The following is a 17,772-nucleotide window of genomic DNA, read 5'->3' as shown; positions in this document are numbered from 1 at the left end:
TATCTGTGGTTTGTGTGTCTACACATCGCGTCTCCACTTGGTAGCACCGGCCTGGTGCTTCCGCGATCCCCATTGGCACCATCACGGCGCAGGTGCCTTTTGGGTTCCAAGCGGGACAGGTTTCCTGCGGGGCACAACATTGCACTGGCTCAGTTTTGTATCCTTCAGGCGGCGAGGGCACAAATTCTTCATTGTAGTACATTGTCCCATTCCCTACAAACGCTATTTGGCGATTTCTCGGCACGGGATACCCTTCTAAGGTGCGCCTTACATTTGTGCCGTTGAATATTTCAAAGTTTGCGCATGGAGGCGAAGTGGCATTGAATTCCGTGTCTTTGGCAAATTTACACGCAAGCTTTGGCCCCTTGGCTCGATTGTGTGGAAGAGTTTGGTAAAACGGTCCAACAACTGAGTAATTTGACATAATTGGCGCACGGCACGGATGCTTTGGAAGGCCATAGTCGAATGGATATCCCTCGCTGTCCAGGAAACAACCAGGGTTCAAGTGGACGTCAGCGGAATGCTGGTACATTGCATTTTGGGGCAAACTCATGCTATTTACAGTCTGTTGATCCTGCCAAGTCACTTGTCGTTGCACTGGCGCAGTGAATGCGGTTTCCTCTTCAAAGCTATCGTTTGCAGTTTGCGTTTTGTACACCGATAACACTGTGTTCTCATTCTGTGCGTTGTTTGCGACCGTTTCCGCGTCGCTAATTAGGTCAGGATTTCTGTCGACAAAGCCTTTCATGTTATTGCTTTGATACGTGTCGCTCGACTCGAAATCTCGGTTTGTTTGCACTGTATAATGCAACGCGTGATGCGAATGTGCGTTCACTATAACGCTGCCATTGTTTTTGGGCAAAGATCCGTTGCCTCGGCTCGAGGGCAACATTTGATTACACAACGCTACATCCTTACCGCTCTCTTTCTTCTTGCGACTGCGCGTATCAGTTTTGAATTTTAACAGCACAACCGCAATTATGGCAATAAGTAATACGATAATTAAAAATATCACTGTTATTATAACTACTAAATGTCTATGAGGGAATGTCACGACGATAACTACGGGTTCCTCTTTAATAAGAATTTTAATAGTATAATTCGTTCGCGTCCTCCCCGCGGAATTTTCCGCGATGCATGAATAAGTGCCATTATCATCGCTCCCGATATTGTAAATATACAGTTCGCTCTTTTTATCAATAACGCCGTTCTCAACGTGGAAAACATGATGAGGCTCAGCGGCGGACGTTGAATAATTACGAATAAGTTGCCCTTGATAAAACCATTGTATTTTCGCTTCTGGCACGGCCTTTACTATACATTCCAGAGTAACGTTGTTCCCGACGCCAGACTCTATGTACGTGGTCGTAGGGGTGATTTTCGGCAAGCAGGCCAAATCGAATTCGTCGACACTTGTGATTGTGCGCTTTTTCAGCCGCTCAGGTTGCGAGCAAATTGGCTCGACGGCGTGTGGCATATTGAAATTCGATAGCCAGTTATGTAAATCTCTCAAATGACAATCGCAGTTCCAATTATTACTCTGGAGATCGATACCCCGCAACGTATCGGGGAACAAATTATCGCCTTGAATATTTGATAACCTATTACCGTTCAATCTGAGCCATTCCAAGTGCTTCAATCCGGCGAAGCCCTCCGGTTCTATACTTTCGATTTTACAATTACTCAGTTCTAACGTATTCAAATAGGAAAGATGTTGGAAGCAGTGCGCTTTTATATTCGTAACAGGGTTGTTGTTCAAAGAGAGTCTCATTAGAGATGGGAAAAAGACGAAGTTGCTAGACGGGATGACTGTGATGTAATTATTGGATAGATCTAACTCGACTAAATTGGCGAGGCCCCTGAACGCGAGGCTATCGATTTTCTGCAGGCGACATCTCTGTAGATAAATTTTCTGCAAGTCCAACAGTCCGAGTTTATGGAATGTTTCCTTCTGTAGCACTTGCAAATCATTCCCCGTGAAGTCCAGTACTTGTGTTTCGGAGTCTAGCGAGTTGGGGATTGCCTTCAGATCTTTGTCGGCACATTCGACGTACCGTTTTCCGTTCTTCCATTTACACACGCATTGGGAAGGGCACGCGATGGCCGGCAGTATGATGCACGTAGTACACAATGCGATCAGGCGCACGTCCAGACTCCGTTTAAATTTCATATTGCCTCAAGGCATCCGTGAAACGGCACCAAACGCTTTCATTATCTGAAACAAAGAACGAAAATGAGATATTGATATTACTTTTTCATTCGTGGCGTATTGTTTTTTATACTTGAACGATTGCTTTGTTCTCGAGATGAATAAAGTTAACAATTTGGACCATCTGGTTTGGATGTTTTTCGAAATTGCGATCTTATAAGCGTCTCAGTAATTTGTTACAGCTGAAATAAAGATGTTGGGAATTTTCTAAATTCGGCTTTATTATTCTTTTATAATTTATTTTCAGTCTGATCCCCAATTACTTGACGTCAATTAAAACGAATCGAGTTATCCAAAACTTTGTTTTGAGAAGTATCTGAAAGAATTCCGTTTTTATCTTTAAATTTCTTTACAATTAGGCCAATTGTGATTCGAATCTTTGAAGGGATTAATATTTGACTTATAATTAGCTTTGTCCATTAAGTTACTGTAATATTTTATGTATAACGCGGTATCAATTATTCAAATGTTAATTCATTGTTAAATAGAAACTTATATTTTTAGCTATATAATACTAACGTTCACCCGCGGTTTCGCTCAAGGTTGAATTGTAGATCTAAATCTGTGAAATGTAAATAAAAATATATTGTGAGACCTAAATTGAATGCTGAAATTCGTCATATTTTAAAGTTATTTTGCATGAAATGGATAAGACAAAATTTTGTTATGTGTGAAATTTTAAATTGAGATTCAAATACTAAAAGAAGTTCAATCTATCTTTATCCAAATTTTAACAGATACTGTTCAACTGTTTAGGCACTTACATTATTAAGGAGTATTTAAAATACACTTCAAATATCAACATTATTTTTCACAAATTATAATATCTTTGTTATATATTCGTTATTATCGAAAAGGGATCTCGGTACATATAATTTATATAAAATTTTCATGGAAAATACGTATTACACAAACACACAAAGGTACAAATGAAGAAATATTGTATTTGATTTTACGATGAATAAAAAAATTCAAAGAACGTAACCAGGAATTTAAAAAGATTTGTGCATTACTTTAACAATTTGCAGGTTTGAAACACTCTTGTTTAATACGATGTGTTTTTTTTTAATTCTAAATAAAAAGTTAAAGCTGTTAACTACGTTTTCGCTCCCGTTGTATCGTAAGTTTTCAAAAATATTATACCAACGTGGCGTTATGGCAACCATTTGGAATCTGATAAGTTTCGTTAATGTAAATCCACGTGATTGAGCTGTCGGCCAGCACATGACTATTTATTTTCTGTTCTTACATAACGTGTAATTACACAGCCATACTAGTACTGACTAAATATTTTGTGTCACCACCTTCCGGTCTATATGTAAATGTTTGAAAATGAAGAGAGAATTAACTTTTCTCGTTTTAAATGATATATTAAAAGTCAAATTGTAGGCGACATTGACGAGGGTACGGCCGGGCTGTCTTTGTTGTTTTATAAAGTTATGAATTGTGTTTTCTATCGCCGGCCTTAAAGTTCTTTTTGTTTGGTTTTTTTTAGTGTTTCAGTAAATATTTTCAATCTTTAATTATTTTTAAAGTAGATATAACTTTGAATGTATTACTTCTCGAATAAACTTTACGTTCTTTATGATCAATTTCGTTGTATGGTGAAGCTTTTCCTAGTATTTGAGCGTTTGAAATATGTATGATACATATTGACATAAACACATGTGTTTGTTTGAGACTTAATCCAATCTATCGAGAGAAGTTACCATGACGTCTTGAAATAGTATTAATTCCAATGTACAAAAATAACAGAGCTATGCCTACATAGCTCTGTCTCAAAAATCTCTCCATCTCTTTCATTTTTTCTGAATGAGAATGTAGATTTCAAGTAACTTGGCGATAGATAAAAGACATGCGCCGCGACACGGATGCGTTTGATTTGTGCCAGAACCCATAATGCCTGGAAAGTAGGTCAGTATTCATTAACTTCATGACTCTTAGACTGTCACCTTTAAGCTCTATATACGGCGGTATACGAGATTGGTAACCAGCTTCTTAATGACGGGAGGGAGCGATTGTAATTATTAGAATAGTTCTGTTCTTGACTTAAGCAATGTAAGAGATATCACATGTGAATAATTTGAACAAATTGTGTTTTATTGTATAAATTTTAGTTTATGTTCAGATACAATGTTGTCATTTTTGTCTGAAATATTTCTGATACTTTTTATTCCAATATTTCCACGGGAATATTTAGATTTCCAGGAACCCTTATTTACCTTATTATACCAATGAAATAATGAATCATTTATTGTAAATTGGTTTATCAAAAACAATTATTGTATCTAAATAATTCGTTACTTAATACTATGTTAATATTTTAATCAAAAGCATATTTAAATGAATCACATAATTTCATTATAAAATGAATGCGATTGATTAATTTTATCGGTTTATAAATTTAATGGGTATCGAAATTATCACATATTCAAATGTATCAATTAGTAATTACACAAATTGAATCACCAAATAACGAAGTACCTGAATAAAGTTAGGTTTAAAGTTGATTTATTATCCTTTACTAGATTTCGATGCACGATTTCAAAATTTCATATAGACAGGCAAAGTTACTATCGCATTTATATTATCAGTAAGGACTATATAATAAGCGTACGAGTTAGACTGAATAGGAACATGATGTGAAGTTCACCAGAAAATATGTTTTTTAATAAAACACGAACGAACAATATTTGTAAAGGTGTGAGTATGGAAGGAGTAAGCCATTCAGTATACGGCACTTCATTTCTCGAGAGGATGTCAGTGACTCCCTTGTGACATTTGGAGTGCCAGGATATCTAAAAAATAACACTGACAAGAAACTATAAACGTATTTGCTCACTATAGACACGTAAAACGTTGCATAATATACTCATATATAATTTTGCCTAAATAAACACAATGATAATTATATTATCATTCTTAAAATATACAAAACCCTTGCTTTCCTGGTGGTTACAACTGTGGTATAATAATGGTATATTCTTTGTAGTTTTTCTTATATCTAGTGTTTTCTTTTCTCTCAACAAAATATATACTCAAAATGTGATCCAACGTAGTGAGGAGTGGGGGCCTGGTGACCTAAAATACAGGTTTATATATACTGAAAATGTGTAAACTTATCTTATGTAACTGATGTGAGAAAATAACTTCTTTTTTATTTTTATTTTTTAATTATTATATACCGATCTAACTCTAATATCTGTGCCAATTTTTCTACAGATCCACTCAAAGAGAAATATTTAAAGAATAGAAAATATTTGATCACGAGGCGGTATTTGAATCCGCGTCATGTTGCCAAACCGTAGCAAATTTTTACCAAAAAACCGTCCGTGATAAATTTTTTTCAATTCTTTAAAAATGTCTCGTATATAAAGCATTTCAATGCTATAAAAATCAAACCCATCCAAAGAGTTTACACACATCCCCTCACTACAAACACGTTTATAATATAACCAGGCCTACAATTATCAAATATTTCTATTACAAATAAAATCCCCAAAGACCATATCAGCAATACGCATCGACTCACTTGAATTCCCAAAAATCAACCCACATCCTTGCGGGTGGCGTACGATAAATTCCCAAGATATATCTGATATTTGAAGATACAAAAACCTGCTTGCCCACGGCGTAATGTATGTGATGCATTATTTATCATATTGGCCGACCCATTTCATTCCGGCGTGGCCCATTGTTTGCTAACCTTGGACTGCGGTAACGCTGGCTTCGGCTCTAAACGGTATCTTTTCTGCGTTTGTATAAGAAAATCATTATTTTACAGGTTTTTGTATTAGCTGCAGGAGCTGGAATAGAGAAAGCAAGGAAAAGAACACACATGTGTAGCGGAATCTTTCAACCTTAATTTAACAAACTCATAATTAAAATTTATTATATTCTATATAAAATTTAACCAATAATCCTTTTTAAGCTACTGTATTTATTTCTTTTTTGTGTTTACTTCTCTTTAAGTCTTAATTTTTTTTTTTATGAAATGATTTATTTATTCCATTTCTTTTGATTGTATTTGATTGTATTGTTTAACAATACAATCAAATACAATCAAAAGAAATGGCATATAAATAGTTGGCACTCTATAAAGATACACTAGTTCCCACACTAGAATCCCTTGTGTTGTGGGCAACTAGTCTCTTCCGATCGTACAGAAATTTTTAATTTCTAAAGATTATAAGCTATACATTGCAGTATATGAAATATAAAAAAAAGAAAGTTAAATTAAAAACAAAAGTAAGATATTTATCAAATGTGTGAACTGTTTATTTTATTTATTGTCATGTACTTTGTGAATAAAATTACTCTACATTTAAATACTTTCTGTAACTATAATCTTCATTGCGAGTAGTCTGTCTCAGTAGTTTGGGTGTACGAGACCGGTCGAGCGTGCAAGTAATAAATGATTTTTCAATTCATCAATACATCTACAACACCACTGCTCGGTACGGTGGAGGAAATAATCGTCAGGAAACCGGCATGTCGAATTAAAAGTTCGACAACATGTGACTTCTACAAACACGTAACTGGCCAGAGTGGTAGATTATGGCTTGAACCCTCATAGGAGACCCGTGTCTCAGCAGTGAGAACGTATGACATACATATTCCCACTGCAGGGACTGATGATGATGATAACACTTCTTTGGGTTCCCCAACCTTCTTTCTTTAATATGCTACATGCGAAACTCGTGTTATATTTCTCAATAATGCGGATATTTCACCCCTATAGATCTACACTAGTGCTTATTTTAACACGCACTAATATGTCTTCTAGGAAACGAAAGAGAATAGGATCTAAATATAGGAATAGGACAAAAAAGCTCTACTACAGAATACTGTAAAACCATGTCTATTTCTATCAGCACTCAGCCTAATAAATTATTCAGGGGCAAGTCGACCTGACCCAACATTTTCTCTCTGACAGCCGCCAATCCATCTTGGAGATACTGCTGGAATCCTAAACATCGAATCTAATGTATTTTCGTTGGCACAAGAATCACATAAAAATAAGAAATAATGTTTTGAGAAAAAACAAAGCTGAACTAAAAGGTATGTTTTTATTATAATGTCTGATGCTCGAAGCAATTTCGCTCAGATGATTTGTGGTGTTATTGGATGTTGAGATATATGGGGTGGTGGGCTTCTGTCAACGTACGTGTTAGTATGTGTGGATTTGTTCAGTTTTTGAGACATTTTAGCTTTTTGATGATAGAGCGCTTGATCGTAAAGAATTTAATTGATGTATGGTTAACATAGTGTCATTAATGCCAATTGCAATGGAAAAAAAAAAAAATTTTTTTTTTTTTTCCATTGCATCATCAGCCCCCCCCCCCCTAATATGGGCTGATGATGCAATGGAAAAAAAAAGAACACAGAATACAGTTAAGTATCTTAAGAACCACAGTACAGGTCTTGGGCAGCTTTATTATAATACCTATAAATAATATGTAAAATTAATAACATTTTTATAACGAGTTTCATGCCAATCCTTCTCTGTAGAAGCTGCTTTCCGGATTGGTGGTAAATTGCGAATTTGATGCATTATTTGTATATGTTATAGTACAATAATGTATTGTATATGAAACTATGTGAAACCATTTAATCGTCAAATGGGCTATATATAATGGTGGCAATACTGAATAGTACGAGGTTAGGTTGGGTTTATTTAAAAAACATACAGAAAACACACAATCTACACTTGACCGTTTTCAGTGTAAGCAAGTGATACGAGACAATATTTTACAACGTACAATCGCGGCTTGAAATCTAACGGTTTTTTTAATCCTGTGACGACACATAAAACGCTGTTATTCCAGAGATTTCGACAGAATAGGAAATACGTGAGTTGTTATATTAGTCGAGGAGTTGGATACGTAAAGCGGACTACCTTGAACTGCGTTTCTTAGCGTTTCTTACGTATTTTTATATATTAATTATTTAGTATACAAACCTTGAACTCATTGTCTTTAGATTCCGGTAGAAACAAGAGTTTGTTGCAAATAAAAATAGCCAGGTTTTCAAATTAACGTAAACAAATACCAACACAAAGCTATGCATAAAACTTATCTGCTGGACAGTGGACAGCCATTTCTTTAATCGCATTGTAAAGTGATGATTAAGGTGAAAGTGTCCATCTATAAATATACGAAATTCCCTCCAAAATACTAAATACTAACAAATCAATATAATTTATTTCTTGCAATAAAAGGAATTATAACAATTATAATGTTAATTCATTAACAAAGAGTGCTCTCAAACATCCCTAATATCTAGAGAAAATGCGAAGAGCACAGATTAATTAAAATATTACAGAGTATTACTAGTGAAGAAAATCAATTAATTATAATTAATTAAGTTGACGGCTCGTTACCGTAAGTTGGGATAATGGACCGGCTTGTATCGACAAAGGCTCTTGATTAATTTTCTACGCTAATATTAATATGATGATGTACTAATTCTATTTAGTGTATTAAAATTATAACTTTATGATATGGTCAACTTAATGTATATAGTTTGTTGATTATGATATACTAGCTGCGCCCCGCGGTTTCACCCGCGTACGTCTGTATCCCGTAGAAATATCCGGATAAAAAGCCAATGTGTTATTCCAGTTGTTCAGCTATCTACGTACCAAAATTCATTGCAATCGGTTCAGTAGATTTCGGATGAAAGAGTAACAAACATACACATAAATCCATCCTCACAAACTTTCGCATTTATAATATTAGTAGGATTGAGACTACAATACTCATTATTATTTCTACTATTCTCCTATTCAGTATCATATTTCATTCTACACGTCAAGTGTTAAAGCGATTTATAATACAGACATAAAAATTACACACATTGTAATTATGTGAACAAACATGTTTTATATTTTGCGTGGCGTTTAAACAAGGTTTACGGCATTAAATGTTAACATTTTTGTATTAATATTCATAACACGCATATTCCCCACGTATCGCTGCAAGAAGAGTTCAAAAGCTTTATTAAATAAATAAAAAACCTTTATTACTCACTTCACAATAATCTTACATGCTAATACCTACATACTATGATTGTTAAAAGAAAAAAAACTAAGCGATGTGTTAGTTTGTCCTGGTTTCCCTTTTGCTACACTTGTAAGGCTGAAGCTGAAATCGTTTTTTTTCACGTATTTAGCATTGTTAATAGTCATTACAATGAATTATAAAGTAGCTTGCATCATTAAGTTCTTATAATCTTTACTAATAATATAAATTGTAAGTTTGATCGCGTTAAGCTCAGTAAATAATGGAACAATTTCAAAAATACACCGTTGGGTATGCAGTATGCAGAGTTGGCTATGTATGTACCACGGGATCACTCGTCAAGCGTTATACAACGTTAGTCGGAAACTAAACCAAATTCAAAATATTGCATAACCTAGGAACATAAAAGGAACAAGTCTGATACTAAAACTTCTTATAGTTGACAAAGAAATCTAGGTACTATCTAGGTCACCTGATGTTATAACCGCATCGAATAGACATGAGTGTCGTTGGACGCAGGTGCTCGTAAGAGCTAAGAAATAAATTTACGATATAGGGTTAAGTGGATAGAAAGTTGCTTTTAATCTGCAATTAATCCTTTGCGAATTTCAACATTTTTTTAAATCTTTCTGTGTACTTTTTAAACAAAAAAGGTAATGTAATATAAAAGATTATGTATTTAATAAACAATAGTAATAACAAATAAACAGGATTTATTTATCTTTATTGTTCAAGGTATTTGTCGCATAGCAACCACGTTGTCTCGATAAAAACAATTACAAATAATCAACACCCACATGTATACAAATACAGATAAACATAACAGTCATTTTTGTAAGTCAATATCGTAAGTCTGACCAGCAGCTTCACCACTGGCGATAGGCGAGAATGCAAACAAACTGGATAATAATATAAAAACTTGCACCTATTTCACTCGAGAATAATGTAGATTTTGACTGACATGAAAAAGGAAAATAATCTCAATTGACTTTATTTGTGTTTATTATTTCGGAACTATCGAATAATTCTAATTTTGACGTGATAATTTGAAATCTGACGCCTTTCGTGTGATCCTATTTCAATTTAGTCTGTTTTTCTAGCAATTTGAAGACGATTTTGGTTGAAAATAATTATTTTCCTTCTGCCTTAGTCCAAGATATTCTAATTAACTACGTATTATCACATCCGCATTGTGTGCTTTAATTAGAATATCTTGGACTAAGCCTGTCGTATAAAAAGTGTATATTTCCACATTTACCGTGCCTTTGAAGGTAATTCTAACATTTACCAAGTGCATGGTCGTAAAAATCCAAAGTAGAAATCTGTTTGGGTATTTACCAATGAGAGTTGTTAAATCTTAGTTTTTACCAATGGTCGTAAAAATCCAAAGTAGAAATCCGTTTGGGTATTTACCAATGAGAGTTGGTAATCTTAGTTTTTACCGGTAAATCTTAGGATTTACCACAGTGCGGGTTTTTACAGTAACATATTGATCAAAAGTGCTTTTTGAATAAATATGTGTTAGAGTTTGAGTTTAAAAATCGAAAATACACTTTTGAAATTAAACTTATTTTCTTTAAATAACACAGGTACATCATAAGTAAGAATTCCTATACATACATAGGTGTTTTCGTATGTTTTTCGCTGACGGTGTCCAACCAAAGCAATAAGAGCGAAAGGAACATAGCAGAACTCTAAAAATCCTAAACAAACGAACTGCGGATGGCTGCCCGGCTCCAATTTAAAGCAAAATTGCAATTTCTCCGACGCTTTGCTTAGTGAATTATAGAAACATGCGCGAATCGTTTTGAATTTGCTTGGGCGGTCGTTATAAGCCCATGGATGTGAGGGTGTGATAGATGTTGACGTGTCTGTGTGCGTGTGCCTGTGTGCATGAGTGCGTGTATGCCAGGTTTCAAGTGTGAGTGTTTATATTTGAGTGCATTTAGATTTATGCTACTTGAAAATTAGATAGATTTACGTTTTTATTATATTATTTAACTCAACATTTCATTTTTCGTCGAATTACAGGGAAGCCAATTCAAAACTTCCAATCAAAAAACTGCCATAAAAATCGGTTCACTCAGTAAAAAGTTATGAGATAACAAGCACAAAAATACAGTTAAACATTATTTTTTAATTTAGATTGATAATCTCCTCCTTTCTTTGAATACAGTTAAAAAAAACTAATGTATTATAATTATATTATATACAATACAATCTAATGCGTAAAACACATTTAATTTTTAAACCTCAATTTGTACCACAACTTGCTAACTGAACTCAGCAATGATATAACATAAGTTTACTTAAGTTAAGTTCATTTAAATATTAAGTTGTTACATGTTGCATGAACAGCTTTTATAACGTTCATTGCATTTGGTTAGTTTTAGCGGTGGTCCCAGACCGCGGTATACTGTTTATCATTAAACTGCTTTCGCCTGACTGACTGAAATAGGTTGTTTTTCCAGCGTATATATGTGACTTTGTATGTCCCATATATATATAAGCTTTGGCACGCCCTACAGCCTAAATCGGTGCACGTATTTTGACATGGGGTGCCCTTGTAATAGGCAGAATTATGGAAATGACATGGGCTCTGTAAATTAACAAAATGGTGCCTGAAAATTCAAAACAGGAGGAGTTGTTGAGAAGTTGTTTCTATTTTCTTACCCTTGCAATATTGATATGCAATGAAATAACGTTATTACATTAAAACTTAAAGCACGAGCAGTCAGGTTATTTGTTTCCATAATAATTATTCATTTATTGCTATTAGAATATTCTAGAATATTTCACATTCCAATTATCTTATACTCGTTTTTTAGTCTAATAATTTGCGATACAATAGCATTGGTACAACTTATTTACACACATAAAATAATGTAAAATATGCCTTATCGTCTACAAGTGATCTCTACCAGGCAGGCTACTTTTTAAATGTTATTACTTGTTCGTTGGTTGAAAGTGCCAATCCTGGGAAATACTGATTCGAATAAAAACAAAAATTAAATAGTCCATTTATCGAGGAAGCTTATAGAATAACGTACGATTACTACAAAATAATATTTATTGCAAAATTATTTGTATTGGAATATTAGAAATTTCGAAAGATTTGGAATTGTGAAAATAATTGCTTAAAAGATAGCTGTATTATAAGGAATTAATTTTTGGGATTATCTGTATTGTTTTATTCACATAAGAATGTGAAAAGAAATCTTTTTATTTCTTTTTGATATTATGATATAATGTTACTAGAACTAGGTTAGGTATTCAGAATATATATGCGTTATCCTTGCTTAAAATACTTATCCTTGCTTAAAAAACTTTAAGTGCCAACTTGTGAAGCTATAAAAAAGACAGCAGTGTTTATTTTGTGTTGTCATGCGGAACCCTATAAACCCATTTCTTTATTGTGAACTGACATGATTTTTAAAGAGACTACAGAGATACTTACCGGTTCAACTCTGTAGAAACCGCTTTCCGAACCGGTAGTACATAGTTATTATTAATCTATATAATGAAGGCTATTTAACGATGCTTCTAGAAGTCTAAATGAACAAATAAATGTTTAAGTTTGAGTTATCTACACTAATATCAAAAAGCTGAAGAGTTTATTTGTTTGTTTAAACGCACTAATCTCAACGACAACATTATAGCCTATTTATTGAGGAAGGCTATATATGTACCTCGGGCGAAGCCGGGGAGGATCGCTAATTATATTTTATCACTACAATCAGGTTCATCGAAATATGGGAAATAAGCTAAGTTTTCACTCCCAAATATGAATCGATAGTTGCCATCTAAAATTCAGCACTGAAGGCTATCTATGATCTTCCGTAGGTTCAACGTGGCCGAACACGCTTCACCGTTAGATCCGGTCAGAAACTGTTTCTAGGTTAACCGGATTTCAATTCAATAGCCGAGTACTCCCGCATAAATCGCTGTTCGATTTAGAACATTTATGTTATGTTACGTTGAGATTTTATTATTTTGTTTAATGATGTAGGGGCTGAGCAATGAGCTGTTGGTTGAAGTGAGGGTTAGCGATCACCGATGGTGAGCAATTACATAGCATGGGACGCTGAAATGCGTTGCCCGCTTTTAAATAAAGTATAAAGATTGACGACAGGAATTACAGAATAGCCGAGGAATGCTGGTATGTCCAAGAATCAAAAGTTCGACGACATAACATTTGCCAACCGGCACTTGGCCAGCGTGGTGGATTGTGGCCTGAACCTTCATAGAAGGCCTGTGTCCCAGCAGTGGGTACATATATGCGCTGATGACGGGGAAGGAAGAAGAAAAGGATACGGGTCCCGGCTCCTTACCCACCGGAACACGCTAGTACTGCTAGCACACGAGCGAAGACACAGTGTAAAAATTTAAATTATCAAACTGAAAAGCTTCTTGAGCGAGAATGTTTATGTATATAGAATTGAGTTGCTCTATACACGTCGCAGGAACCTAGAATTGTATTCAACTTTGAAAAATACACGCATACTAGTTGTGCTCCGTGTTGCACCCACGTCAGACATATTAATTTTATGTCTATACCATTCCAAAATCAGTTACTAATGAACTTAAATACAAAAGCCTCTCCTACTAACACATACACACAACTACGTGATTTCTTAGCAAATTTTCTTATCATTCAATAAATGGAACCTATAATCTGCACTGATATTATTAAGAGGAGATTTTTGTATTTTTGTATGTTTGTAATGTTTTACACACTGGACCAATAAAAGTCTTGCACAATCAGAGAAGCTTTACTGAGTGACATAGGCTATATATAACTGACGGGCGGAGCCGGAGCGAACAGCTAGTACTTTATACTTGATAAAAAAGCAATATACAACCCCCAGCCTATAACCATAATATTATATGTTTTCCAAATCCTCCCTTCAGTAACTTTAGGCGTCTATCGTGATGAGAAATTTGAGAGGGTGAAACCTTTTTAATCTTAAGTTTTCTTGGTGTCGCCTTTAACTTCAATAAACACACTTTGAAAGTTTGCATTAAAGTGAAGTGTTGATCTTAAGAAGTTAATAATGAAATGTGAAAATGGGATTTGAAATCGATGTTTATTTAGAGTATCACTACATAGAATAAAACAAAGTCACTTTTTCTGTCCCTATGTATGCTTAAATCTTTAAACTACGCAACCGATTTTGATGGGGTTTTTTATAGATAAAGTGATTCAAGAGGACGGTTTATATGTATGATAAGATCTATTAAACTACTCCGAATCAATGTGCGTGCGAAGCCCTGGGCAAATGCTAGTTATTTATAAATAACAAAGAGTTTATTCATATATATTTGGATGATTTTGGGCTATAAAATATATTATATCACCATTATATTGTACCACGTCGAAAGCGTCTCAGTAAATATTATGAATCTATAATGATGTTAGGCATCCTACGTTCAACGGCTACCTGGAAGTTATTTGCATGTAAATTTTCCTGTACGTTAACAACTTTATTTTGACCGCCCTCTAGTATAGTAGTTAAAGGTTAACGTCACTGAAAGGTTATGGATTCAAGCCCCAAGAAGAAAACTTCTTGTAAAGCATAAAAAACTCAATTGGCTATTTTTATGACGTAATTTGTAAGGAAAAATTGAGATATAAAATTTTTTCTTTGAGTCTTAACTTTAATTGGCTTTACAGGCCTTTTGAGTCATATTCTAGGAAAAATGCTACCTTAAGCTTTTATATTATGTAATAATTACATTTTGGTAAATTCTGTAACTCTAAATTAACTTTTGCTTTACTGTGTCTATTCAATGCACATAAAGTACTACTCTTCATAGAATTTGTTGTAAAACCAAGTTTAATTTTAATGGTATATTAAGGATACACGCTTAATGTTTATAAATTTTTAAGCATAAAATTGCTTTTATATACACTTAATGTATTATTCAAATTCTATTAAGAAGTAGTTGAAAAGAAGAACGGTATATCGCCAATTCTGATGAAATACTTTCGTTATTGTTATATTCTACAATTTTCATACTTTTTAGTCATGAATGATTCTCATTTTTCATAAATGCTTGTAGAAGGAGTTTATACTAAGATATAAATGGGTGGGTATGTGGATAAATTTTTTGTATGACTTATTATTAACGAGTTTGAATAATTGAATTATGTACAATAATTTATATAAAAAAATCAACAATATAAAATCAAAATAATATATCAGTTTGAAGATTTATATACTCATTTTAACTATTAATTTGTTAACCTCTACGTATGAATATATTTGCATATAACATTTACAAAAACGCTTATATAACCTGTATTTTATACAGTTTTATTGAAACAATTTCACTGCCGCTTTTCACATTTTAAAACCATAGCAAACTACTACTTTTTGTATCTTAATAATTGTATCCATCCAGAATAGAGAGCAAAAAATACACATGTAACAATAGTGAGACAATGATCAATTCGCAGCACGTCCCAATGTTATCAGATATCTAAACAGAGTAGAAAGGGCAGTACATAACAATATTATGAGTACGTGTGAACGATATCTCTTATCCACGACTCTGAACTGGCCAGCAGCGACTTGAGCCGATCGATATCCACAGACTATAAAATTGACTGGATGCTGCTATTCGTGGTCAAAGAGATTTTACATGTTGTGAAAATTATAAACAATTTTGTTTTAATGAATTATTTGAAATCGCGTGGAAATATCTTGATGTATCGCGATAATGATGGACCTAGGTTGTAATTTGTTGTGGGAATAATGCTTGAAAATGATTAACTGACAAACTCCGGAGAATCGTGTGTATTGAGATGGTATTGAAATTCAATTTAAAATGATTGTATCAATTGAAATTGAGCCAAGTTCAGAGTAATATCTAATTGGCTTTTCAGTGAAATTTAATTTTCAATTAAATTTCAGGCGTTGATAGAATATTTCGTTTAAATTAAATTTTTATCAGAATTGCCAAAAATTCACTTACAATTTTAAATGTGGAGTCAGTACGTTTCGGCAAGCTCACACCGGAGGAGATCAGTGTAAATACTAATATGCGAATGTAGCATTCGCATATTATATTATGTATTGCAAGTCGGGGAGTTGGACGCCCGTTTTCCTTTCTGCTTTCTTTTATCAGTCTATTCTTTTCTTCTCACCGTCAAACATATTTAAAAGGGGGGAAACGCATTTGCAAACGTACTTCTGTAAATGTGCGTGGGCGGTGGTGATCGCTTACGTATCGTAATATAATAAAACAAGAAAAAAGACTTCTCATATTTGTGATTGTTTATATCTGTGAATTCAATTATTAATATATATAATAAGTGAAAATCTTCTATGTAAATTGTTTCTTTATAAAATAACAATTAAAATAAATGCATAATATAATTACATAAGTCCCTTCCTTAGATTTATAAGTATTAGATTATTAAAGATTTTATGGCAATTTAATTAAAGAATAATTTTCCAACAATTTTAGTACAATATTTTAGTTAATAAATTAAACGAATATGAACGCACACCCACATAAGCCAAACTAAGCCAAACAATGTTTAAAATACACAGCAAAAACAATAACACGTAAAATAATAATCAAAGTAATTCACAAAGCCAAAATATCTGTATATTGTTATAGTTTTAATTTGATTTCGCAGCCAGAGTTGCCAATTTCGCAAATGATATTTCCTAATTGGTTACTAAAGGTAATGAAGGGATTACAAAAGCTCAGTGGGGTACCTTAATTAATCAAAATAATCATTTGTCTACGAAATACGGCTGGGCGCGTTGGTATACAATGGCCCAGGGGCGGATTGGGCTCTTAAATATACCACAAATTTCTGTAAGAAAGTTATAATTACGTAGGAATGCGTAGGTTAAAAAAATCAATGAGAACACTTAGACACGCTTTTTCTGTAGGAATAAGACATTATTTCGTCGGTTTAAAAAACGAAGCGAAACCTAAAATTTCTATTGTTTTGTTTAAACAGAGCTACAGAGTAGATACACGAAAACTTTATGGCATAGTCTGGTATGAAATGCAGTTCTATCAATTCCCTTTACAATACTTATTTCTATAAAAAGATATCTTGAAAACAATAGCTTAGGTATTATCTAATTATTTTTTGTTTTGTCTATCTCTACTTACATCATAAATACAAGAGAATAATCTTCGTCAAGACTAAAACATTGAACTGATGTTGATGAAATTTGGTACATAGATAGTTTGAGACTACTACTTTTATTTCGAGTAACTTAGGTATTTTATCATGGGTAAAGGTGAAGCCAGGGCAAGAGGATAATATATTATAAAATGGCAAACCTTTAACCCTATTCCTTTAATTTTTTTTATTAACTATATACCTGACATTGGATAAAACTCACAAAATATGCATTACATATTTAATCGCACTTATTAAAAAACGTTACACAATTTAATAACATAAGTAAAAACAGAGATGTTAGACATATCGTGTTATACCTAGTCTTGCCATAAATATTGTAATAAAGAAAAAAGAAAATTGTTAACTGCAAATAACATTTATTACTT

The 17,772-nt window shown here is 33.5% G+C and overlaps 1 protein-coding gene across 1 annotated transcript in view; it reads right to left on the bottom strand.

Moving 5' to 3' along the window:
• The window catches only part of LOC119834278 (leucine-rich repeat-containing protein 24), a 65,492-nt gene that overhangs the window by 2,219 nt on the left and 45,501 nt on the right, over positions 1–17,772 (bottom strand). Inside the window, exon 2 of the mRNA XM_038358613.1 lies at positions 8–2,215. Within this exon, the coding sequence (XP_038214541.1) occupies positions 8–2,170 (2,163 nt within the window). The 5' untranslated portion in view covers positions 2,171–2,215. The remainder of the gene's footprint in view (positions 1–7; positions 2,216–17,772) is intronic.

The sequence above is a fragment of the Zerene cesonia genome, chromosome 19, assembly GCF_012273895.1.
Source record: "Zerene cesonia ecotype Mississippi chromosome 19, Zerene_cesonia_1.1, whole genome shotgun sequence".
NCBI classification, from domain to species: domain Eukaryota; kingdom Metazoa; phylum Arthropoda; class Insecta; order Lepidoptera; family Pieridae; genus Zerene; species Zerene cesonia.
The sequence above is the reverse complement of the archived record's forward strand: the minus strand, read 5'-3'. Positions and strand labels throughout refer to the sequence as shown.